This window comes from Giraffa tippelskirchi, chromosome 9 (assembly GCF_054371585.1).
Source record: "Giraffa tippelskirchi isolate mGirTip1 chromosome 9, T2T-mGirTip1v1.2.pri, whole genome shotgun sequence".
Taxonomy (NCBI): Eukaryota; Metazoa; Chordata; class Mammalia; order Artiodactyla; family Giraffidae; genus Giraffa; species Giraffa tippelskirchi.
The window spans coordinates 132,317,688-132,342,803 of record NC_137283.1 but is presented as its reverse complement, the minus strand read 5'-3'; the positions used below and the strand labels follow the sequence as shown (position 1 = coordinate 132,342,803).

General features: G+C 38.9%; 1 protein-coding gene and 1 long non-coding RNA gene across 3 annotated transcripts in view; one reads left to right on the top strand and one right to left on the bottom strand.

Moving 5' to 3' along the window:
• The window catches only part of LOC145521106 (uncharacterized), a 33,226-nt gene extending 16,131 nt beyond the window's left edge, over positions 1 to 17,095 (top strand). The window contains exons 8-9 of one of the 2 annotated variants that reach the window (XR_014065112.1): positions 13,265 to 13,307; positions 16,791 to 17,095. This is a non-coding gene — a long non-coding RNA (uncharacterized LOC145521106). Of the gene's footprint in view, positions 1 to 13,264; positions 13,308 to 15,832 lie in introns of both variants that reach the window. The other variant, XR_014065111.1, reaches the window with a different exon arrangement.
• The window catches only part of LAMA2 (laminin subunit alpha 2), a 653,829-nt gene continuing 638,338 nt past the window's right edge, over positions 9,626 to 25,116 (bottom strand). Inside the window, exons 60-66 of the mRNA XM_081529101.1 lie at positions 21,862 to 21,974; positions 21,140 to 21,329; positions 18,880 to 19,035; positions 17,300 to 17,453; positions 14,790 to 14,920; positions 11,952 to 12,174; positions 9,626 to 9,996 (exon numbers count right to left, since the gene is read on the bottom strand). Of these exons, the coding sequence (XP_081385227.1) occupies positions 9,839 to 9,996; positions 11,952 to 12,174; positions 14,790 to 14,920; positions 17,300 to 17,453; positions 18,880 to 19,035; positions 21,140 to 21,329; positions 21,862 to 21,974 (1,125 nt within the window). The 3' untranslated portion in view covers positions 9,626 to 9,838. The remainder of the gene's footprint in view (positions 9,997 to 11,951; positions 12,175 to 14,789; positions 14,921 to 17,299; positions 17,454 to 18,879; positions 19,036 to 21,139; positions 21,330 to 21,861; positions 21,975 to 25,116) is intronic.

Genomic DNA, 25,116 nt, shown 5'->3' with positions numbered 1-25,116 from the left:
GACATCTGTCATCAGAAGTTGTCTGTTTACAGGCAGCCACTGCAAGGTATCCCATCTGGAGAGAGGTAAGAATGAAGCCACCACATAGTGGGGAGTAGAGATGAGGGCAGAAGAGCTGATGAGGAACCTGGGGGTTTTCAGTCCTTGGCAGGTTTCTGTTCCTTTCCTGGGCTCAACAAAACCCCCTTATATTCTGATAACATACACCCTTGTGTTGATTTGGCTGGTTTGATGGATATACTTATACACTGAAGAAACTTGGATAAGATATATGCTTCTCATCTCAACAGTGCCTGCATATTTTAGGAGATGAAAATATTTGTGGAAAGATCAGGAATGATAGCTTTTATCTCTCTTCTCAGTGAGAACACCCCCAGGCTCACAATAACTACATTTGAACTCAAATTTAATTCTGCAAGTTCTATTTTTTTTAAAGTAATATAAGAAAAATAATAATCTAGGACTTGGCTTTCAAAAAGTATTAAACCTAATGTGAATATTTTCAATTTAAAATTGATAGCTCCAAGACTTCCTGGCTGGGTGACTTCGGACAAGTCACTTAATTATTTTTTAAGCCTCTTTTTTTTTTTAATACCTAAAATGGGGATGATGACAGCACTGCCATGAGGGGCTGTTGAGAAAATTAATTTGGAGACTGTGTTGGGCCCAGCATGTAGTTGGCATGTCTGTTAGCGCTGATTGTTGCAAGTGAGAGAAAACTCTGATAGTTGGCTAAACAACATAAAACTATTCTGCTATATGTAGTTGAAAAGACGAGAGTTATGGCAGCCTTCAGATGAGGTTTTACTCATTGATGATACGGTTTCTCCATTCTGCTTTTTGCAATATCAGCCTCATCCTTAAATTCTGCCCTATGGTCTCTCGGCAGATCTGGGTTCTCCCTACGTGGTGGCAAATTGGATGCAATGGTCCCAGCTGTCGCAGCCTTATGCCTCAGCTCAGGAGAGAGATGTATGTTTTCAAATGGGCCAGTTCATTCTCACTGGATTTCCTTATTACCCCAGTCAACATAGGAGAATGGGATGGGATTAACTGATGAATTGCCCCAAACCAGCACCCATTTCTTCAGTAGGGATCGTGGGAAGGATTGGTCCCCAGAAGTGAAGGGGATAGATTTGATACAGATGTCTTCTTCAACCCAATGAATTCAGCAAATGTACCTTCAGAAGAATTTAAAAAGCCTATACAATAGACTATACTATCTTCCCCAATATTTTATTACATATGAGCTCTCACAGTTGTATAACTTTCATTAGTTTGTACCTCAATGTGGTGTTTTAGAAAGGGATACTAAGAAATATTCTTAATTGAAAGGTTGATCTGAACAACTTATTATTATGCCTTTTTAAAAAATTTCAATAGATTTTTACTTTTCAGATCTTCTAAGGAAATGGGACTTTTGCAATGTTTTAATTAAAAAAAATAACTCTTCATCTTAATGTGATGGATCCTAATGTCTTTGGTTCCTGTAAAATTTTCCTGTTCAATTACTCCTTCAAGAGCTTTGTTCTCCCATGACCCTTACTTTTTGTTACCACATCTTTTCAGAGATGAGCTTATGGATACAATTGAACCTCTTGGCATCTGGTAGAAGCAGAGAATCACATCTGGGAAGCTATTTATTAAGCCTCACTTTTAAATATGTTCTAATGCAGTTTAAGAATTCAGTTTAATGGTGTACATTATGTTGGCTTAAACCAGTATTTTTAGATTAGCAATTTTTACAAATTTGTTATTCTAATCTTCCTGAAAATAATTCCTTAATTATCCCCATTCTTCTTTCCCCATTTTATTCTCTCATTTTATTATTTCTGATAATCACTACTTAAAATTTTTAAGCTTGTAACCTACAGAAATAGCTACATTTTACATATGTTAATACCATATACAGGCTTCCCTTGTGGCTCAGATGGTAAAGAATCTGCCTGCAAAGCGCGAGACCTGGGTTCTATCCCTAAGTCGGGAAGATCCCCTGGAGGAGGGCATGGCAACCCACTCCAGTATTCTTGCCTGGAGAATCCCCATGGACAGAGGAGCCTGGTGGGCTATATAGTTCATGGGGTCACAAAGAGTTGGACATGACTGAGCGACTAAGCACGACACAATATACTTTACATTATTACCCAGCATATATACATACACACGTATGTAAAACAAGTTTTACAAAACAACACTTACCTGTACAATTCAACTGGATGTTGTCAGTTCTGTTTTGTTCTATTCAACTTTATTATATAAGTTGCTCCTTTATAATCCTGTAACTTGACCTCATGATCCACTGATGAGTCTCAATAATATAACTTGAAAATTATTGCTAAAGTGGTACTTCCACACTAGGAGTTTTTTAGTCCCACAGTTTTATGATTGAACTCAAAAGAGTTTTGTCTTCGCTAAAGCAAAATAGCAAATATTTCTGCTTCCACTTAAAAGGACATTATACAAAATAAAATTATTATTAAAACATTTCTCTTAATTTCTCTTAATTATATAGTTGAAAGCCCACTGGAGCACATCAAGTGACAGTACGTGACAGTAAATAAGAACCAGATAAATATCATCATGATTCAGCTGTTCAGTTGGTTTACTACCCAACGGAGCAATTCTGGGTACCTTGATGTTTTGACTGTTATGCAATTAATTTCTGCAAATCTGCATCATGAGTTGTATAATTTATATTCATCTGATAAAAATTTTTATATGATACGTAACTATCTCTGATACACTAGAAACCAATTTATAAGTGAAAATAAATTGTTAAATTATATCATTTACTTTTTATTCACTGGGACTAACCTAATCACAGGAGCAACGAGTTATTTTTGAGAAGTGCCTACGTGTAGTAGTGTAAAAATTCCTCTTTTGATTGTCACTGAGAAACAATAAAAAATATCAAACTGAACCAAATGATATTTTAAACCACAAAAATATAAGAATTACAGATATCAAATCACAGTTTTGACCCATTTTTGGTGCTAAACACATTACTAAAATCTCAAAGTATTAGTGTACATTCTGTATACTGAGACCAAACAGAAGGTACTTATCAACAGATTTTCTGTTACTTATATATTTATTGTCTGTTCACTGGGTTATATTTTTTTAGATTCTACATATATATCACATAGTATTTGTCTCTGTCTGACTTATTTCACTTAGCAAAATACCGTCCAAGTCCATCCATGTTGTTACAAATGACAAAACTTCATTCTTTTTTGTGGCTGAGCAGTATTCCACTGTATGTGTGTGGACACACATACACTACATCTTCTTTATCAATTCATCTATTGATGGACATTTAGGTTGCTTCCACATCTTGGCAACTGTAAATAAAGCTGCTATGAGTGTTGGGGTGTTTGTATCTTTTTGAATTAGTGTTTTTTTTTTTTTTTTCACATATAGACCCAGGAGTGGAATTACTGGGTCATATGATAGTTCTGTTTTTGGTTTTTTGAGAAAATTCGATGCTGTGTTCCACAGTGGCTGCACTATTCCTACCAACAGTGTGCAAGGGTTTCCTTTTCTCCACATCCTTGCCATCATTTGTTACTTCACAAGAAATGTAGCAATGGAGACAGGGCTACAGAATTAAGAAAATTCAATCATACATGAACAAATTGTGCAACCTGGATTTTATTTTTTAATTAAGCTGAGCAGTTTAGCTGGTTCCTCATTCTCCCCTGCTACAGTATACTTTTCAAAAGGTTAGATGTTTATCACCCTCTGGCAAGTATAATGTGAACCCATGTCAAAGATTTCATTTAACTCATTGATTAATGAGGACACCAGTAAGATACTAAAACTGGTCTAAAGAACATTTGAGAATCTACAAACACCCACATGCACAAAGCAATATAAGGATAAGATTTTTCAGTTAGATACAAAATTGTTACCTTTGGGGTTGTCTCTTCCACCAAAAGAAATTATTTACATCTCTACTAGACAAAAATCTACAAGAAATCTTTGATCCGATAAAGCTGTAAAATAGCCCAGTCAAGAGAAAACCAACTCCAGTTTTGCATTGAAAGAACACTTTACAGTTTCTTTTGCCTATTTTCAAATTCTGAATAATTTTTCTGACATATATTAATATTTTTTAATGTTGTACTGTCCATAATTCTCTGTACTCACTCCCTTAGTGATTTTAGTCAGTCTTGCAGTTATAAATTATATAAACATTTTGATGACTTCCATATACCAGAATCTACTTCTTATCATCTCCACTGGCACCACCTCTTTCATCATTAGCTATGTCAGTGCAGAAGGAGTGAGCTTCAGGCAGATAACTTTCCCAAATAAAGCAGAGCTTTGATTTGTTCGAGGGTAATGGAATAGTTCTCTAAATCTGAATAGACAAACTGGCTCTCCAGAAAACCTATTCTCCTGAAAAGCTCAGTAATTTATTGAGTAGAACATTATTTCTTTCATTTATAGAATTATAAATTAGCTACATAGCTATATAATTACTATGTAGCTAATCCTAATATTCCCCAAGAGTGTATAACCCAGCTTCCTCTATTGAAGTATGTTGTGGATATTTTGTCTTTTAGATACAAGTTCTCAAAATTTATTTTATTTTTGGTTGTGTTGGGTCTTCATTGCTGTGCATGGGCTTTCTCTAGCTGTGGCGAGCAGAGGCTACTTTCTGCTTGTGGTACAGGGCTTCTCACTGCGATGGCTTCTTTTGTTGTGGAGCAGAGGCTCTAGGTGCGTGGGCTTCAGTAGTTGTGGTGCAGGGGCCATTAGTTGTAGCTCATGGGCCCTAGAGTGTGCAGGCTTCAGCAATTGTGGTGCACGGGCTTAGTTGTTCCGTGTCATGTGGAATCTTCCAGGACCAGGGATCAAACCTGTGTCCCCTGCACTGGCAGGCAAATTCTTATCCACCGTACCTCCAGAGACATCTGTGAATATTCCTTTATTTTTTTCAGTCTTAATTTTTTTCTGTTCACTTACATAAGTGATAATAGTCACTGTTCAAAATAATTGATTTTTCTGATGCACATGTCATTCTTCAGGGACCCTGAAATGCCCTGATGCATGTATGTATGTATGTGTGTGTATAGAAAGGCTCTGTGATAGCTTGCTAGGACTACCATAGCAAAGTACCACAGACTGGTTGGTTTAAACAACAGATATTAATTTTCTCACAATCCTAGAACCTAGAAGCCTGAGTTGAAGATGTCAGCAGTGCTGTTTTCTCCCTAGAGGTCTCTTCCCTTGGCTTGTAGATGGCCCTCTTCTCTCTGTCTTTACACGGTCTTCCCTCTATTCCTATCTCCGTCCTATTGTCTTCTTCTTCTTAAGGATGTCAGTCATGTTAGATCATGGGCCACCATTTGACTTCGTTTTACCTTAATTCCCTCTTAAAAGAACCTATTTCCCAATACAGTCATATCCTGAGGTAATGGGGGTTAGAACTTCAGCACATGAATTTTGAAGGAGATCATTCTTGCCATACTTTCACTTCAGTAATGGGCACAAATTTCATGTTCACTTAGAAAACAGGCACGAGTGCCAAACAGTGATCTGAGTCACCAACTTGTGTGTCAAAAATTCCAAAATAATGGAATTCAGGGCCCAGCCTGGGGCACCCCTTACCTGCATGTGCCCTTCGGTCTGAGGCATCTGCTAATGCTAGTCCAGCAAATGAGTACAGTACCTAGGTTTGTATCTTTCTCTCTTGACTCAACACAGATGAAAAGATTGAAAAACAGATAAACAAGTTGCATCAGTAACAAGTCCTGTCCTTTGTCAGTGGTAGTGGAAAAGAAGACAGCACTCTGTACTCGCTAAGACTGGCTATTGTGTTTTGTTTTCACATTAATTGTAGATACGAATTTGCTATACAAAATAATTCAGTAAATGCACATAAAATCAAGGGCCTTTTCAATTTGTGAAAGTAGTGTTTTTCTCTGTTGTTAAGTGGAAAATCTAGAAGAGTTCTGTAGTTGGAGACAATAGGCTAAACCAAAAAAGAAGAAAATAGTTATGATTTTTAAAACCATTAATTGAAGCTTTAAGTGTCTTCCAGTGTTCTGGTGATTTGGGGTTGAAATCTGCTCTGTTCTTTACTTTCCTTTGTCAGTGGTGTTCACCATGGCAACTTCAATAAAACTCCCCTCACAAATGTTTTTCTTCTAAAGTGCAAAGCACCTTTTTAAAGAAGGCTGACAACCCGGTAGGAATGGGTGTTTGGAAAAGAAATCAAATGAAAAGGATTCTGCTTTCTTCATGATTGCTGTAGGTGGCAGAAAATTTTTAAGGGTATAAAGTTGGGTGAAAAATATATTTTACCTTGTTTTGGAATAAAAATTGTTTTTGAGGTAGAAAATTAGTTTAAAATATGGTAGAGACACTTGTCCCTTTCATAACATTTCCTTGTTTCTCATCTTAGTATTTGGACTAGATTTGTACATACAAATTCATGAGCCGCTTTGGAATGTGGATTTTGCGTGGACAAATTTATCTAATATCTGATCCCCAGCATTGCAGGTTCTATCCCTGGGTGGGGGAAGATTCCCTGGAGAAGGGAGTGGCTACCCACTCCAGTATTCTTGCCTGAAGAATTCCATGGACAGAAGAGCCTGGTGGCCTACAGTCCATGGGGTTACAAAGAGTAGGACACAACCGAGTGACTAACACTTTCACTTTTTCACTTGATTCAGTGTAAGCTCCTTGGGTCCTGATGGATTTTCTTGGGACTACTTTGGGAAACTTAACTAATGTGGGATTTTGAGCACACCATTAAGTCTCCTAGGGTTCCTTCCAGTCCCTCCCCATAAAATATGGAGGCAGTAGAAGCCCAGGAGTTGTCAGCCTTAGAATCACATTAGAAACAAGTGGAGATGTTTCAAAACTGCAGTACTAGGGTCTAACCCAGAGATTATCATGTAAGATCTAGGTGATACTCAGATGTAAGTTTTGTTTTAAACAGATTTTTTTTTCCCATTTATTTTTTTTTTTGGTTGCACTGGGTCTTTATTGCTGTGAGTGGGTTTTTTCTAGTTGCAGTGAGTGGGAGCTACTCTTTGTTGCAATGCACAGGCTTCTCATTGCAGTGGCTTCTTTTGTGGCAGAGCACATGGGTTTCAGTAGTTGCAGCATGCAGGCTCAATAGTTGTGGTGCACAAGCTTAGTTGCTCCGTGACATGTGGAATCTTCCAGGACTAGGAACAGAACCCGTGTATCCTACATTGGAAGGCAGATTCTTATCCACTGTACCATCAAGGAAGTTCTTTTCAAGTACCCATTGCAATTTTAATGTTTATAGCTAGAGTTAAGGATCACTGTATTTATTGCTCTCAAAGGGTCCTTCCAACTCCCATTTCTATGGCACTTACCTACAAGTTGACTCTGGCAGGGCTTGACTCCAGTAGAAGTGCCAATTAAGTACCTTTGCTTTCAAATTTATCTATCTTTTGTTTCAAGATTCAAGAAAGGCATTAGCTGTTAATACAGTAGCCTAGCATCTTTATTCCTGCTTATCCACTGATAATCCAGAATCAGCCTAAAGTCATGTCAGTGTTCAGTACAGAAGTAATATCTTCACTTTCAAAACACATTGGTTTTCAAATAATTTTATTGCTTAGAGGTTGATCAAAGGCATTAACGAGAGTTGGTGTTTTTAAAAATTATTTATTCATGGCTGTGCTGGGTCTTTGGTGTGGTGTATAGGTTCTTTGTTGCCATGTGCAGGCTTTCCCTACTTGCAGCAGTGGGGACTACTCTCTAGTTGTGGTGCTCAGGCTTCTCATTGTGGTGGCTTTTCCTGTTGCAGAGCATGGGCTCTAGATGCTCAGGCTTAGTTGCCCTGGGGCATGTGGGATCTTAGTTTCTGAACCAGGGATCAAACCCATCTCCCCTGAATTGGCAGGTGGATTCTCAACCACTGGACCACCAGAGTAGTCTCTAGATTCAATATTATATATTTTTATGTGTGTGTGAAAATGGCCAACACAAAGTTAATAGCAGGTTTATCAAATGACTCCACAACTCTTAGTTGGCATAGTTGATAACTTTTCTCTTTAAAACAGTGGCTTTCAATCCTGATGGCACTTCAGAATTGTCTGAGAAGCTTCTGAAAAATTCTCATGCTCAAGGCTATCAGAATCGCTGGACCAGGTACCAATTCTTTGAAGCTTGACTGGTAATTCCAAAATACAGCTAGGGCTGAGAATTGCTCTATAATGAAGTTGTGTGGACAAATTGTGTCAAGCAGCCAGCGAGTGATGAAATGCTAAGAGTGTATTAGCCATCTCCTTGATTAGAAACAGCACCCCCCCCCCCTTTTCCCTGTGGATAACATTGTCAGAGAGGATTATTCTTCCTTTGCTAAAATTCCCACTGTGCGGAAAACCCATTCTTTTAAATGTTCAGCATTATTAGACTACAACTATTTTCCCTCGTGGCTCAGACGGTAAAAAGAGTCTGCCTTCAATGCCAGAGACCTGAGTTTGATCCCTGGGTTGGGAAGATCCCCTGGAGAAGGAAATGGCAACCCACTCAGGTATTCTTGCCTGGGAAATACCATGGAGAGAGGAGCCTGGCAGGCTACATACAGTCCATAGGGTCTCAAAGAGTCGGACACGACTGAGCAATTTCATCTCTGTTTCTATTGAGGATGGCAAATGAATCATTTCCTTAAGTTGAGGAGTAAAATCTAGGCCTGTCTTCTCATAGATCCCTTTGAAGATGATTGAAATAGTTAAAAAAAAAAAAAAGAACATGGAATTTTTTTGTAGGAAATGAATTTGTGAGGTTAAATTGCAACTCAAAAAAGACTCAATGATGTATGCCTTTTAGGTGTCTGGTATATTGTTTCCTCATAAGTAAAATGCATTTTCCCATTATTCCTGTGATTGTATAGATGGTGATAATCACTGGAAACCTAAAGAGCTGAGAGCCTCAATACTGTAGGATCAAATGTGTGCTTAATTTTCATTCTGGAGCTTGGTTCTAGTGTCTCCCCAAAGCCTATAAATCACCATCAAACAAGAAAATCAAGTAATTAAGCTCTCTGGCCTGTATCTGATCTATACTCTCTACCTTCAGCATAAAAAGGTATTCATTCATATGGCTAGTTAAACTCTAATAATGAACCTGGATCGGGGAAATTATTTGCTAATGCTTCTGCAAACATAGGTAGTAGGGAGCTGATTCCCTCCAATCACACACGCCAAATCCACTGGTGTTTTTAGTAGCTTCTACAGAAGCTAAAGCTACATATGTGGGAAAAGGATGATAAAGGTATTAATTTGTTGTTGTTGTTCAGTTGCTAAGTTGTGTCCAACTCTTTGCAACCCCATGAACTGTAGCCACCAGGCTCCTCTGTCCATGGATTTTCTAGGCAAGAATACTGGAGTGGGTTGCCATTTCTTTCTCCAGGGGATCTTCCCAACACAAGGATTGAACCCAGGTCTCCTGCATTGGCAGGTGGATTCTTTACCACTGAGCCACCAGGGAAATTCAAAATAGAATTAAAAAAAAAAATTGTTGCCTTCACAAATTACATCTGAACTCTTCTTGAGATGACTCCAGGGCATGTTGCAAATACAGTAAGTTATGATCAGTTGCCTTTTATCCTCAAAATCACACAAACAAGCAATTATTTAGAATGCAATAAATGGTTTAATATTTATGGACTTAAGAAAGAACTTGAATTAAAATTCAGTCTGGGATCTGAATCAGCACCGTTGGAATATAAAAAGCATTCAACATGCATGCACAAATTAGTTTTGATAGCATACATAAGTAAAGTGTATTTGTTTTACTTGATAATGGTTGTTTTGGAGGACCCTTGTTGGAGTTGAACTTATCTGTATTAGTTGGCTGGGCATGATACAGGTTGAACGCCCCTTAGTTCCAGGGCCTTGGCAAAATTCACCTCCAGTGGCTTTCCTGTGCCTTTGGTAAGCTTCAGGGATCGGATGCAACCTCGGAAAGGAATGTTTGTTGTCAGGCCAAACTGGTTGAGGCCATCTGAAAAACCAAGCATAGAGAGCTCAGTTTTGAAATGCAGGTACTATGATAAGAGTGGGGCTTCCCAGGTGGCACTGGTGGTAAAGAACCTGCCTGCCAATGCAGGAGACATAAAAGACTTGGGTTCAATCCCTGGGTCAGGAAGATCCCCTGGAAGAGGGCATGGCAACCCACTCTAGTATTCTTGCCTGGAGAAGTCCATGGACAGAGGAGCCTGGTGGGCTACAGTCCATGGGTTTGCAAAGAGTAGGACATAACTAAAGCGACTTAGCACATATGAAGAGCATATATTAGTCAGCTTTTAGCTTAAGGTGCAATGAGAATGTTATGTGGTTTTGTTCTTAGCTTTACTAACAGTTAAACTGGTAGAGAAACATTAACTTTTTTATAGTTATGTATTATGAAATACAGTGTGTTTGCTCAGTCTTGTCCGACTCTTTGAGACCCCATGGACCGTAGCCTGTCAGGCTCCTCTGTCTGTGGAATTTTTCCAGAACACTAGAGTGGGTTGCTGTTTCCTCCTCCAGGGAATATTCCCGATCTAGGGATAGAACTCATGGCAAGTGGGTTCTTTACCACTAGCGCCACCTGGGAAGCCCTTGAAATATGGGGACATCTACAATTAATGATGCATTTGAAGACATCAAACAAAAAACTTGGTTTTGAAGGAACAAATTTACAGGAGTGACTTAAAATTATTAAATTTTATTTAATGAACTAAAGTAACTGATGAAATAGCTTAAATATTGAATTAGGACATGGACTTTTAATAGTGACTTTATTATTTCTATTATAAAAATATAAAAATAAATCCCCAAAGGTTAAGTTAGTTGTAAGTGCACACAAAATCTTTCTCTTATTAAGGAGACAGTCCCTTCTTTTAGCAGGCCTTCTAGGTGCTAACTAAAATCCCATTTCGTAGACTGTAAATGGAGAAGTATATTATGTCTTTCATAATACTGTGGAGTTTATCCTTACCGAAGCAGAAGGAGATATTTCCTTTCTTCCCCTCCAAAAAAAAAAAATTTATTTTTGTTTGGCTGTACCATATGACATATGGGATCTTAGATCCCCAACTGGGCAGGGATCAAACCTGTGCCCTCTGTAATGCAAGTATGGAGTCCTAACAACTAAACTGCCAGAGAAGTCCCAGAAGGTGATATCTTCAAAAAGCCAGGAGAAACTTTGGAAAGAGGAGCTCAGTATTGGTCCCCATGACTTCTATATCATTCCTTCATCAACTGCTGCTGAATATACATTTTGGCTGGTTTGTTAAGGAGAGGAGCTCTATATAACTGGGGACAAAGTTTCCTCTTGCCAAAATACTGAAAGACCATTCCAGGAGTCTGTGTTTTTACAGTATTTTATTAAGAGGCTCTTGGCTTATTTCTCATCAAGTTGAGCACTCTTGTTTATGGGCACTTTAGGTAACTCTGGTTCAAATGCTATATTTAATGTGCTGGAGAGGTAGTTTTGAATGCAGATTTATTGCTTGGGTTTCTTTGTAATATAAACTCTATAATAGCCTAAGGGGGAAATTAGCTATGTTTAACCCAATGATTTCCAGAACTTAAGGAAATAAGTTCCATAACATTTTATGATTCCTCTGGTATATTAATTTTTAAAAAATCAGAATACCATTTCTGGCCCTGATCGCTGTTAAATGTCTCATATTGTTCATAAACCAAATTCATTTCCTCTAACCTCGACTTCCCACAAATGAAAGTTTGGAGGCTATCATGAGAAGTCCAGTCCCATGTGGTTTATGTAAGGAAAATGCTCATTTTACATGCTGGAAATGTCAGATAAGGTGTTATTTATTGGAGCAGATTCTAAAGTTTGGATGCAAGTAGACTTAAGCACACATTCTTGGACATACTTTTAGAATATAAATGTGTTCAAAACTACTAACGAAATAGAGCAAAGAAATTCTTGCTAGGGTACGCAACACTTACCAGGGAACCCGCCAACAAAGACAGGGTCATTTGTATCAGCAGATGTAGATGCTCGATTTGGGCTCTGGGCTTCCACCTGGTTCCCATCAACTGTCAGCTCGATGCTGTGTTTGATCTTGTTGGCTGTGACTTTATGCCACTGTCCATCACACAAATGCCCTGGGATCCCAGCATCATAGATGGCTGTGAATCGACCGGCACCATTGTCCACATGAAACATGAGCTGGAAAGTAGGACATTGAACAGTCACAGATGGCGTCATTAGAAGGGTATCATGGTGATTCACAAAGTAAAAATGATCTCTAGGAAAGTCATTAGCTGCAATAGTTTGACATCAATGGCATATTAAATTAAAAAAAAAACTTGACAGAAATTAAAATACAAATTTATGAGCAGGAGTCACAAATTACGCTGTTTGCTTATGGATATTGTTGGGAGCAATAGGCAAGATGTGTGAAGCAGATAATAACTCAGCTTTCTGAAAATGTGAAATACAATTTGAGGCCAGGTAACAAAAAAGACACGGTATACACAGGGGTAAATCCTACCGCAGATCTCTTTAGAGGGTGGGAGTTCTTAGGAAGATGACTTATAAATTAATTTGAAAGGATTTTTTTAAGATTTTCATATTTTAATTGTATATTTTTTTCCTTCACAGAATCTAGTTTATGTACAGGATTGAGAGTTACATAAATTACATTTTGGGGCAAGATCCATGTTGTAGGTACCAAAGACTTTGAGCCAGAAGGCCAGTTAAATTCCTAACAATTAAGAACTTAGACTGGAGTTCTTGTCTAAATGAGAAAAATCTGTTTTTAGTAACATGGAATGGTCCCTGAAACTTGAGAGGGCAGAATTCTTTTGAAGCTGATGTAGAAAAGAAACACACTGAAACATTAAAAACAGCCAATTTGGCAAAACATTTGACAAGGTACAAGAAAAGAAACAAGGGCTTTAAAAACAAGATTAAAAGTGCAAGTAAATAGGTAAAAAGTTTGCCAACTATACAATGATGTAGATATTAGTTAAGATTTTACTATATTCGGTGGAATGTGTAATAATAGAATTCTGCATACAAAGAGAGCTTGGTGAGAAATCCATGTGGATTGTGATGGGACCTGATACCCTGACGAGCTGAAGGGAACCATGGTTCTATGGTAAGCAGGTGAAGAAGTGAGACTTACTCCAACAAGATGTAGTGAAACTGTGTTTTGAAAATCTGGCAAAACTATTACGTGTTGCTTATTTTTTCCCCCCTTTTGTCTCTGTGCTCCTGCATCTTTTTGCTTTACTGCGTTGAGGATGGTTTGAAGACTGAGGAGGAGGAGGGAAGAGGCAAAGAAAAGCGTATTTCAGGTAAATATGTGATTTTTCTTTTTGGGAAGTGATGGCACCCTACGAGTGGAAATGTGAACACAGATGAAGTTTGATTCCTGCTGAGGAATCAAATAGGAAACTTGTGAAATTTCTCACTTTGCCTTCCTCTTTTCACCTAAGCACTACAGCACCAAGTACATGTAAACTTGTCATCTCACTGCAGGTTGCTGGTCATAGGCAGTCAAGGAAAGAAAAGGTATTTAGAATTAGATTATCCATGGTGAGCAAACTGACACAAACTGTAGAAAACTCCTAAAAGACAGGAATACCATACCATCTTACCTGCCTCCTGAGTGTTTCACTGACTAAGCTAAAACCTTCGGCTATGTGGATCATAAGAAATTGTGGAAAACTCTTAAAGAGATGGGAATACCAGACCATCTTACCTGTCTCCTGAGAAACCTGTATGTGGGTCAAGAATCAGAAACTTGTATGGAACAACTGACTGGTTCTAGATTGAGAAAGGATGACAAGGCTGTTTATTGTCACCCTATTTAACTTATACACAGAACGCATCATGAGAAATGCCAGGCTGGGTGAGTTACAAGCTGGAATCAAGATTGCCAGGAGAAATTTCAACAACCCCAGATATGCAGATGATACCATGCTAATGGCAGAAAGGGAAGAGGAATTCAAGAGCCTCTTGATGGTGAAGAAGAGTGGAAAAGCCGACTTAAAAATAAGTATTAAAAAAAAAAAACCCAACTAAGATCATGGCATCTGGTCCCATCACTTCATGGCGAATAGAAGGGGAAAAGGTGGAAGCAGTGACAGATTTCCTCCTCTTGGCAGGAAAGCTATGACAAACCTAGACAGTGTGTTAAAAAGCCAAGACATCACTTTGCTGACAAAGGTCTGTATAGTCAAGGCTATGGTCTTTCCAGTAGTCATGTATGAATGTGAGAGCTGGACCATAAAGAAGGCGGAGCACCAAAGAACTGATGCTTTTGAACTATGGTGTTGGAGAAGACTCCTGAGAGTCCCTTGGACAGCAAGAAGATCAAACCAGTCAATCTTACAGGAAATCAACCCTGACTATTCATTGGAAGGACTGACGCCGAAGCTCCAATACTTTGGCCACCTGATGCAAGTAGCTCAGGAAAAGACCCTGATGCTGGGAAAGACTGCAGGCAGAAGGAGAGGAGGGTGACAGAGGATGAGATGGTTGTGACAGCATCACCAATGCAATGGACATAAACTTGAGCAAACTCTGAGAGAGCGTGAGGGACAGGGAATCCTGGTGTGTTGCAGTCCATGGGGTTGTGAAGACACAACTTTTGACTGAACAACCACAACACAGAATAAGTATGTTGAAATGTAGAACACTTGAGATAATCCAGAAGGATGAGAAGAATAAAATTAACCTTCTCTCAACAAAGAACAGAGCAATGCTTCAAAACAGAGCTTTCTACTTGTAAACAATACCATGAAGAAGCAGAAATATGCCGACATGATGCTCACCTTCTCATCAATCATTTCAATACCCATTCCATCCATTTCTTGGCTGCTGATTCCCAGAAGAACTCCAGTGGTTCTAGTTGTGCGGAATTCAAATTCTACAAGAAGGTCCATTCCCACTTTGAATCCATCAACTGTAAAATGAAGATTAAAAAAAATGTTGTGTATTAGAGTTTAGGAATTGCTAATTCAAATTCATACCGTTCATTGGTTTTACTAGCTTTCAATTCATGTGTTAGACAATTATAAGTTCTAGACTTTCACATGGCCGACACCTCATACTTGTTTTCTTGGCTGCCTTCCTTCCTAGACTATAAATTCTGTGAGGGCAAGGACTTTGTCTATAATGCTCACCATTTTATTCCTATGCTTAAAGTATCTGGCACAGAGTGGAGGTTTAATATGTATTTGTTGAATCAGTGAATGAATATACACTCAGATTGACTCAGAAAATCTCAGAGCCAGGTGTGACTGATGGAAGTCGTGCTATTGGATGAAATCAAGCATTTCAATGATTTTTCACTAAAGTTTTACTACAGCACTCTAAATGGTTCCACAATGATCTGAAAAGGCTCAAATATCCCCAAACATTTTATTTATAAAGAAAGCAATTGCAATTTTGAAGGAGAAGATTCTGGGACATAAATAGGCTTTTCTAGTTTATCAAGTTAAGCCTTTTCTCTATGATTTTCCATATTTGATTCATTGGTTTATTTCATCTTTTAGCAAGTATTTAAGACATGCTTCTTAGAAACAAAGTGATTTATTAAGATCAGGCTAGACTATATCACCTGCATGAAATATTAGGGAAAAACTCATGACATTTTTTTCAGGTCTCATATTTATTAAGCGAAAAATAAAGGCTATGTGTAACCACAGCTATCTTCAATGAAGGGAGGCACCTGTTATATGAAATACTTTTTTTGCCTACTGAGAAACTTGATAGATTTGGATGAATAAAAGTGGATTCAGAGCAGATTTTGAGAATAAAAGGTAGAAGAAGCTGAATTATTCTGAAAAACAGAACAATTTTGTTTCTGTTCTAGAAAAGAAGAAATAAGGAAAAGAGAAGAGTGACATGAAGCAATTCAGCAGAGGACAGGGAGAGTGAAGAAGCCGTGAAAGCCCCAGATACTGGCAACTGGAGAGCTTTTAAGGACAAAGATGTCAAGGGTTTAAATTGAACTTGTATGTTTTCCAGTGACGTAACCTCCTCTGACCACCCAAGTCTTATACAACTTGTATTACACTACGTGTTGAGGTGATGGCAGGAGTTATTAGAAACTGGGGATGTGGCAAATTTCCAGTCCAGTCTGATCTGGAACCCAAAGAGCCCACACAAGATGGCAAGTCAATCTGTGGATGTTAACTGCAGAGGCTGAAGCTGAATCTAATCTGACCGAGCTAATGCCAGATATCTGAATTTGCAGAAAACTTGGGAAAAGCTTTGGGCTTTCACAGAACATGCAACTTGGGGTTTAACGTAACCTCCAACATTTCAATATTTAACACATCCTGTGTTTCTCTGTTTTCTGCTTTGCAGAGGGGAAGTTTCCCGCTTACTGGAGAGCTCTGCTCTTCTATCTCCAACCTTTGCATGTCTCTTCAACTCACCTTTTAAACCCAACCTCAAATGTCAATTCCTCCATAAAACCTTTCCTGATTTTCCCAACCCAACTTAATCATTTTTTAAAATATCCCCAGAACCTTGCTTGTATGTCTTCTACAGTTTCTAGTTATTTTGGGTTTTTTTTGCTTGTTTTCTTGTGATTTCTGAGCATGAAGAATCTTAATCGTATATTCTTGAAAGAAATGACATCTTAATTACTTCTGTTCCCATGTTAACTGCTACATATTACATACGCATTTTTTTTCTAACAAATGCATGTTCCTATGGTAACTATAGGACTGAATGTATCTCAAAGTATGTTAATATCAGATTTTTTTGTTATTATGTACAAGTTATTTCATATTTTTCTTTCCAAATTGTATATTCACTGTCAGTGATCCAAATCTGGACTGGAAATGCTCACTGGAAAGAGGGAGATACTAAAAGAAAGAAAAAGGTTTCTTTTCCTGTGTGTAAGGGGAGAACATGAAATGGAGCCATGCAAGGAATTGAAGAGAGGAAGAAAGAAAAATACTATCTCATCTCCAGAAAGAAAGGCAGGTGGGGAAAACTGGAAAGTAAATACATTATACAATAGAGACATATGACCCTTCTTGTAAAATTACATTTTTTTCTTTTTTTGCTATTATTGATTTCCAGGGAAGGAGATAGAATAAACTCTCCAAATAGCCTTTTACTTTACTTCTTCTGCTAGTTTTTGTTAGAATCAGATGCATTAATCTTTAAGAGGCATTTTTAAAAATTACTCCTACAAGTTTTTATTTCTGGTTTAAATAAAGGATGCTAGTTTAGGAACCCAGGGACTTTTATCTTCCCACGCAAACCAGAAGTCAATATTTGCACCTAGTTAATATTCAACAGAAAGGAGATGGAAGCACCTCACCTGCTTTGGCAAAACCTGTTCCATCAAAGTATGTCCCTTTCTGAGCATTTGCGAAACACGTCCCAACTTGGTAGCTGGAGGTTGGCTGTTCAAGATCAGCAGGTGCTTCCGCCATGTGAAAATTTCTAATGCAGCCATCGATGCTATAGGTCACCTAAATGTTCAGGTCAGAAGAACACATACCAGGTTTTAGCAGAAGTTTGCCTTTATGTGGAATGCAATCACTGGTAGGGTGCTCTGTGTTAGTAATCATCAGCTGATTGACCTGAGGCATCCCCCAGACTCCCTGGATCAGCCCTGTCACCCAAGGCTTCAGGGCACGGCTGCAGAGAATCTCGTGTCCTCCTTCTCAACTAGGCTGCATCTAGCTGGGGAATATGACTGTTTTGATATTCTAAAATACTGCACACTATATCCCTAGTGGGACCCCTGGTTTGATAAAGCTCTGGGCCCCCTCTGGATAGTGTAACTTGTAATTAGTATGTTTCTATTTCATGTTTCGAGTGACAGTTTATTAACCTTACTATATATACATTTTTTTTTCACAATCTGTGTTCAGATTCTACTTGAAAAGATAATTAGGTTTGGATCAGTGCTTCTCCCTTATGAAAATCTAATGAAAGCAGTGGACACTTTCCTAAGAAAATGCACATATACATGAAACTTGAAAGCTTGCATGAAACGTTCAAAGTTTAGGGACTTTAGAAATAAATCAGTCATACTCTGCTTCATTATAGTTTATCTGGGTTAAGGGAGGCAAGTTAACCACTCTTGCCACTCTCATTCAGGAGAGAGTGTTCAGAAAATCTCATTTTGATTAGCCTGGGTATCATAGCCAGTAGCTATGAAAGGAAAGGAATAAACATGGAGAATTGTAACCATCATGAACAATTGTCTTTGATGAAGAACCACCACACATCATCACATGTTCTAATCTGAGCAAAGAAATGAGCCACATGTGTGTGTGGTGCATTTTTAAAAAACACTAATCCCTTTTTTAAAGAAAAGAATGCTTTCCAAAGCAAACCAGGATGTGTGGTCTGACAAAAAATTATTGTGAATATTGATTTACAAAATTGAGAACTTTAAATCCTGAACCCAGTATTGAACAAGATAGATACAGCATCTCTCCGTATTTGCTAAATCTCTATTCCCTGAAAGAGTACCATCAATATTATCATCTTTTTTGTTGTCTTAGTACCTTCTAGACACTTGGTATTCTTCTAAGCACTTTTAATATACTACCTCATTTAATCTTTCCAGCGACCTTGTTTGTTTGGTATTATTATTATACTATTTTACATAAAAGGGGACTTTGTCAAAGAAAAATTAAGTAACTTGCTCAAGAGCACACAGCTACTTAACAGTTAAGCACATAATCAAACCGAGGGAGTCTGGCTCCGGGGTCCACACTGTTTTTTAATATTGTCTCTCATAGATCTATCTAGAAAAATTGTCACTTCTCAGGAAAGATGACTTTCTACTCAACTATAATTGGGTCAATGTGACCTAATAATTCAAAATACATTCATGACTCAGGCATCTATTTAGGCAACAAAGGAAACCAATTAGACACTTACTGGACCAATTCTTCGAGTAGTGTAGTTAATGGGTAGCCCACCAACATACAGCATTCCCACAACATCCAGAATATCAGCTTTCTTAGGACTGATGGTTCTGTTGGAGGCATCATCTACGTAAATAGTTCCTTCTTGCTTAACTCGCATAATCTTAATCTACCAAAAGAAGAGGATTCATTAATTTCAACCAGATAATTTCAGATATGCAGAGTATAAGACATAAGAACTTTCAGGATATTCCTTAGGAAAAAAATGAAGTAATTTACTGAGTGCCTAATATGTGCTAAACCCATAATAATAAGGACCACTACAATATTGTAAGGTAATTAGCCCCCAACTAAAATAAATAAATTTATTAAAAAAAAAAAGAATATCTCAAAGACTGTGTTTTCCATTAGTACCATCTCCAAAAGAGTACACAGTCTTTCTGGGTGAGTTTTAGATTGAAGACTCTTCCACAGCTGCTGGGTGAGCATATGCATCAAGAGGTATGCTTGTTGTAAGGAAACTTGCCAGTGGAGAGCCCTGTCAAGAATTAAGTGGGCTGCAAAATTCATGTCCCATTTCAAAAGTGCATTAGTTTGATTGAGCAAAGCCTGGTCTCCCCAGCACAATTTCAGATGATATGCTACATCCCTCTGCTTACTAGGCACTTCTTGTGCAGAATTGGAGGAAGGGCAGTGTGTCCAGGTTGCACTGATGTTTCTGCAGCAGCTGATTAGTGCAAAGTCGGGAGAAAGATGGAAAGCTGACTGGGGCTGAAATTATAGCAGTGGAGTGATTTATCTTCTGGGGCAGAGTGAAGCAAATGGTGTGAAGACTAGCTTGAGCATAAAATCCCTGAGTCTGAATTTAGGAAAAGGAGTATGTAACCCTGTGAAACGCTGGAGGACAACAATGGTTTAAAAACAAATCTACATCAGGATTACAGTAATTGAAGACCTTATTTTACACTTATCTATGCTGGCATCAGAAATGATTTTTAAAAAACCCTCAAGGATAAAACCCCTCCTTCATTTGGCTACTTATTTAAACTATCTTTCTTAATCCCAGCCTCATTGTGGCCCGACAATATGTCTCTTTCTCAAGTATCATATTTATTATTCTATTAGCCAAAGATTAGAGTAAACTGTAATAGAGCTCCTGCATAAAATATTTGCTAGTCATAAGCTCCCTAGAAAATTTCTTATTTCCAGATAACAAATTAGTTGACTTTGAGTTTATATCATTTTTTTTTCAGGTTCCTTGGCTTTCTATATGATATGACACGTATGTTAATATGTAAAATCCAATAGCTAATAATATCTTACTCTAAAAATTTAATTGGTCCACCTAGGGAAGCTTTACTTAATAGGCTACAACAGGTGCAGAGACAAATTCTGAGTGAGTTTTGTTTTAATCAGGCAGTATATTATCTACTTGCAGTCATGCCAAAGAGGACAGTAAGCTGGCAAATGAGCCTTCTGTGCCCATAACAGTACCAGCTTCTGGGTGTAAGGCCAACATTTAAAAAGTTGTTCCAAATGACTGTTGGTGGAAATGATACCCTAGAGGACTTTAAACACGGTATAGCGGATTCTCAGACTCTTCGTGTGCTCAGACCTGTAGGGGGTGGGAGAGCGGGAGAAGGGAGCTTTAAGGCCCATTTTAGTGTTGCCAGCTTTTGAGTTATTTATAAAAGAGAGGCCATTTTAGCCCCTTAAAAATGGGAAAATAGAATTTCAGAATAAATATTATTCCTTTACATTGAATGCATAGAGCTTCATGATCAATACATTCCATTGTCCCATAATAATACTTGCATGCATGCCTGCTCAGTCCTGTCTGACTCTTTGTGACCCCATGGACTAGATCCCGCCAGGCTCCTCTGTCCATGGAATTTTCCAGGCAAGAATACTGGATTGGGTTGCCATTTCCTTCTCTAAGTGCTAATACTTAGCGTATTGGAAATGTCTTCAATTGCCTGGCCCTAGTTTGTGGACAGATGTTTGGGAACCACAGCTGTATGGCAATGATGGAATCTTGTGGTACCATGATGAGGCATGTAAGTGTTCAACTATAGACCTATCCAGGTCTGACCCCATTTTCCTAGGTTGGGCAGCTGTATATGGCACTTGCTTTATTTTTAGCCCCTGCCACATTTCAGTAGCACCAGAGTCAGTGTCTGCACTGGTAAAACAGTACTGGGACCAGGGGAATGCTGATGGTTGCCCCCCAGTAACCCTGTTGTAGGGCACTGCTGACATCCTGGGACTATTACCTTGTGCCACTGGCCATCATTGATTTTGGTGGGGATCATAGTGCTGGTGTCACCACTTCCCAAGTCATAACTGAAGTAGGGCAATCCATTTTTCAACTGAACTGTAGCAAAATCAGCATGGTTGATCCGAGCCATGTAGAAGAGCAAGCCTGATTCAGCTTCCGTTCGTACTTCGAATTCAATAGTGAGACTGTGAAATAAAAGTATGCAAAATAAAACAGGCAGAAGAGTGTTCTTACTCTAGCATTGGGTGGCACTGGATCATGGTGCCTTTTCATAAAGGATGCACACACGCTTAGTCACTCAGTCGTATCCAACTCTGCAACCCCATGGACTGGAGTCCACCAGGCTCCTCCGTCCATGGAATTCTCCAGACAAGAATACTGGAGTGGGTAGCCATTCCCTTCTCCAGGGGATTTTTCCAATTCAGGGATCAAACCCAAGTCTCCTGCATTGCAGGCAGATTCTTTACCAGCTGAGCCACCAGGGAAGCCATTTCATAAAACATAGCAAAACCTTTTCAGAGGTGAGGACTTTCCAGGTCTGCTGAGTTTCTAAACTGGGCTTCTTGGGCTCAGATAAATATATTTCTATTATTTACTGTACTCAGTGAATTAAAAAATATCACCTCATATATTAATAAATCTAGTTAAACTTGAATAAACAAATGCTTAGTACTTCCATTTATCAGTTCTCATCTAATATCTCAGAATAAATCATACCGGTTTTTAACTTTGGTGTCATCGAATGCAATTGCAATGTGACTATTTCTCGAAAGCCCAAACTGTTTGCTCCCTATCAGGAGAGCTGGTTCTGATTCTGCTGCACAAGGACCCTGTAAAATACCAAGGAGAGAAGAAGCAGAGATTATGGACTCCACTCTTTAAAATGTAATGCTGCTGTCTAATGGTTTCTTATATTTCAGTTTCATGTTCTCACATAATCTCGCTTAAGTTTCTTAGAAATAAAAGCGGTCTCTGATTCATCTCTGTAATCTACTGCATAGGAGGTACTTACTATTAAATGTTCCATAAATGTGAATCCGTTTTCTTATACTGTACCCTTGAGCGGCCAAAGGAATGTGCTCAAAAATATGCATTGATTAATTCATGTTTCTACCATCCTTTAAAGTGTTAGTTGCTCAGTCGTGTCCAACTCTTTGTGACCCCATGGATTGTAGCCTGCCAGGCTAATCTGTCCATGGGATTCATGGTATTATCTAGGCAAGAATATTGGAGTGGGTTGCCATTTCTTTCTCCCTTAAGGAAAACTATTATTTATACTTCTGAGAAAACTGGAATTTCCTTCTCACTTCTACTTCACTTATGAAGAGTTATCTGCTTAGAAGATTGAACAGGGAAAGTGACAAGCTAGCCGCTGCCAGTTATAAGAGTGGAAAAATATGTTCTTTCTTCCCCTTCCTGTTTCTGTCTCCCACTGTCTTACTTTTTCTTGAAAATTATCAGTGCTAGAAGATTTCTGTGAATTTAGACTTTCAAGTTGGTGTTTCTCAACTTGCAAGTCAGCCATTCAGGCCCTTAGCCTGTTGCTAGGCAACCCAGCACAGTTTTTAATGTAACCCACCATATACCATTTCAACTGCCACTGTTCAAAGATCAGCTTCCTAGGGTGCTTACAAGGGAGATCTCGCTGCAGGGCTAGCTTCAGAGGCAGGCTACCTGTGCAGTCACTGAGCTTAATGCCCTGCTGTCACCATTTTGAAATTCTTAATAATTTTTGAACAAGGTGCCTAGTATTTTCACTTGACTCTGGGCTCTGCCAATTATGTAGCTGGACCTGGCTGGGTGGACTTACTTGGCTACAGTAACCCTCAGCTCAATAGATAATCAAGGCTTCTCAAGTTACCAAAGCCACCTTTCCCTGGTCTCTATTTTCACAAAATAATTCCAAGTACAAGCTGCTTAAGAAGTCTTTTAGAACACAAAGTACACGAGAAAATAAATAACCCGCATGCTCTCAACAGCACATCCATTTTTAAAGATCTGCACTTAATAGCACTGGACAGGCCACTGCCCCAGGGTGTGCTGAGTCAGCAGAGATTCTCAAACAGCCCAAGGTGGGCTCTGGATACAGAAACCTCTTCCCAGAGACTGTACCTTGGAGATGACTCATCAGTGCACAGAAAAGTTTTCCTTGATGAGGAAAAGCGTCGCCCTCTTTTCTCTTGAGCTTAGTCAAATGGAGCACTCTGCTACAGCAGGTAAAAGGCTTTAAGTGTTTTGAAATGCTGTAAAATTGGCCTTTATGGAAGTATTTCCCCTACCTAGCTTCCCAGGAGATGGTCAGTTACAAAGAACAGACTGTGGCTCAAATTCACACAGATATGCAAAAACTCAGCGGGTAGAACAGAAAAATGCTATCTATTCATGCAGCTGACTGGGCCTCTCTTGGAATTAACACATGGCACCTTTCTTATTACACTGCCTGCAAAAAAGAGCCCACATGGAAAGATCTTGGTAGCTTAATGTCTCAGCCTTCAATGATGCTCTTAATAGAACTGGATCATTTATCAGCCTCTCAATATTTTCTGTAGAGACGACCATCACAACACACGTAAGTAGCCTGCAGCCCTCCTTAGAAATCTTGAAGAGAATCTAACCTTCTGGGAGTCCATCAAGGGGCAGAATTTAGCTAAAACACCTCTAAACCCTCAGCTCTGAAAACTGAGGTCTTGAAAACGAAACTTTATGTGGAGGAATTAGGGAACTATAATGTGTAGCCCTAAGGGCTTCCCTCATAGCTCAGTTGGTAAAGAATCCGCCTGCAATGTGGGAGACCCCGGTTCGATCCCTGGGTCAGGAAGATCCCCTAGAGAAGGGATAGGCTACCCACTCTAGTACTCTTGGGCTCCCCTTGTGGCTCAGCTGGTAAAGAATCCGCCTGCAATGTGGGAGACCTGGGTTTGATCCCTCGGTAGGGAAGATCCCCTAGAGAAGGGAACAGCTACCTGCTCCAGTATTGGCCTGGTGAATATATAGTCCATGGGGTTGCAAAGAGTCAGACAGGACTGAGCAACTTTCACTTTCAACTTTCAATGTGTAGCCTTAAAAGGAAACCACCAGTAGGTTATTTCCCTGTTATTGTTAACATAGTGGCTACATATATATGTTAATATAAAATAACTTTTCTAATGCAATTTTTTAAATGATCAAAGTGGCAACTGTAAAGATTAGGTCTTTTATTGGTGCAGCTATGTGTGGTCAAGAGCTTTTGTCTTGACATGTTCTGAGCACCATGGCTGGAACACAATGTAACCTTGTTGACTGCTAGACTGGATGTGATTTTGACACTGGTCTTGAGCTGAACAGCTCTGCTACATGTTACCAGATTTTCTAGATTTTCTTGCTTACATTATTTTTAGAAAAACCTTTGACTTTGTAAGAGTCCTGTTAAGAAGGGTTACATGATACAACCACTTGAAAATTAGGAAGAACAGTGTTACTTGAAGAGGCTCCTGCTTCACTTTTGCAACAGGTGGATCCTGAGAAGCAGGTGGAAACAGTGGCTAATAAAAGCGTTCTTTGACTGTTAAGTTTTATAGAAGACACTGATAGCAAATGCATTACTCCACTGTTGCTGTTGTTTAGTCGCTAAGTTGTGTCTGTCTCTTTTGCGACCCCATGAACTGTAGCCCTCTAGGCTCCTCTGTCCATGGGATTTCCTAGGCAAGAATACTGGAGTGGGTTGCCATTTCCTTCTCCAGGGGATCTTCTCAGCCCAGGGACTGAACCTGTATTTCTGCATTGGCAGGTGGGCTCTTCACCCCTGAGCCACCAGGGAAGTTCATCACTCTGGTAAACTCAAAGTAGAAAGCCAGTACGTAAGTTCATTTTTCTTTAAGGATAGCTCAGTTGCTGTTTACTATCATCAATTTGCAATGGGATGGATATGGAAACAGCTTAAATAAACTATCATCTTCTTTTATAAAATTGGCAGTTGAAAGAGACAGAGAAGTA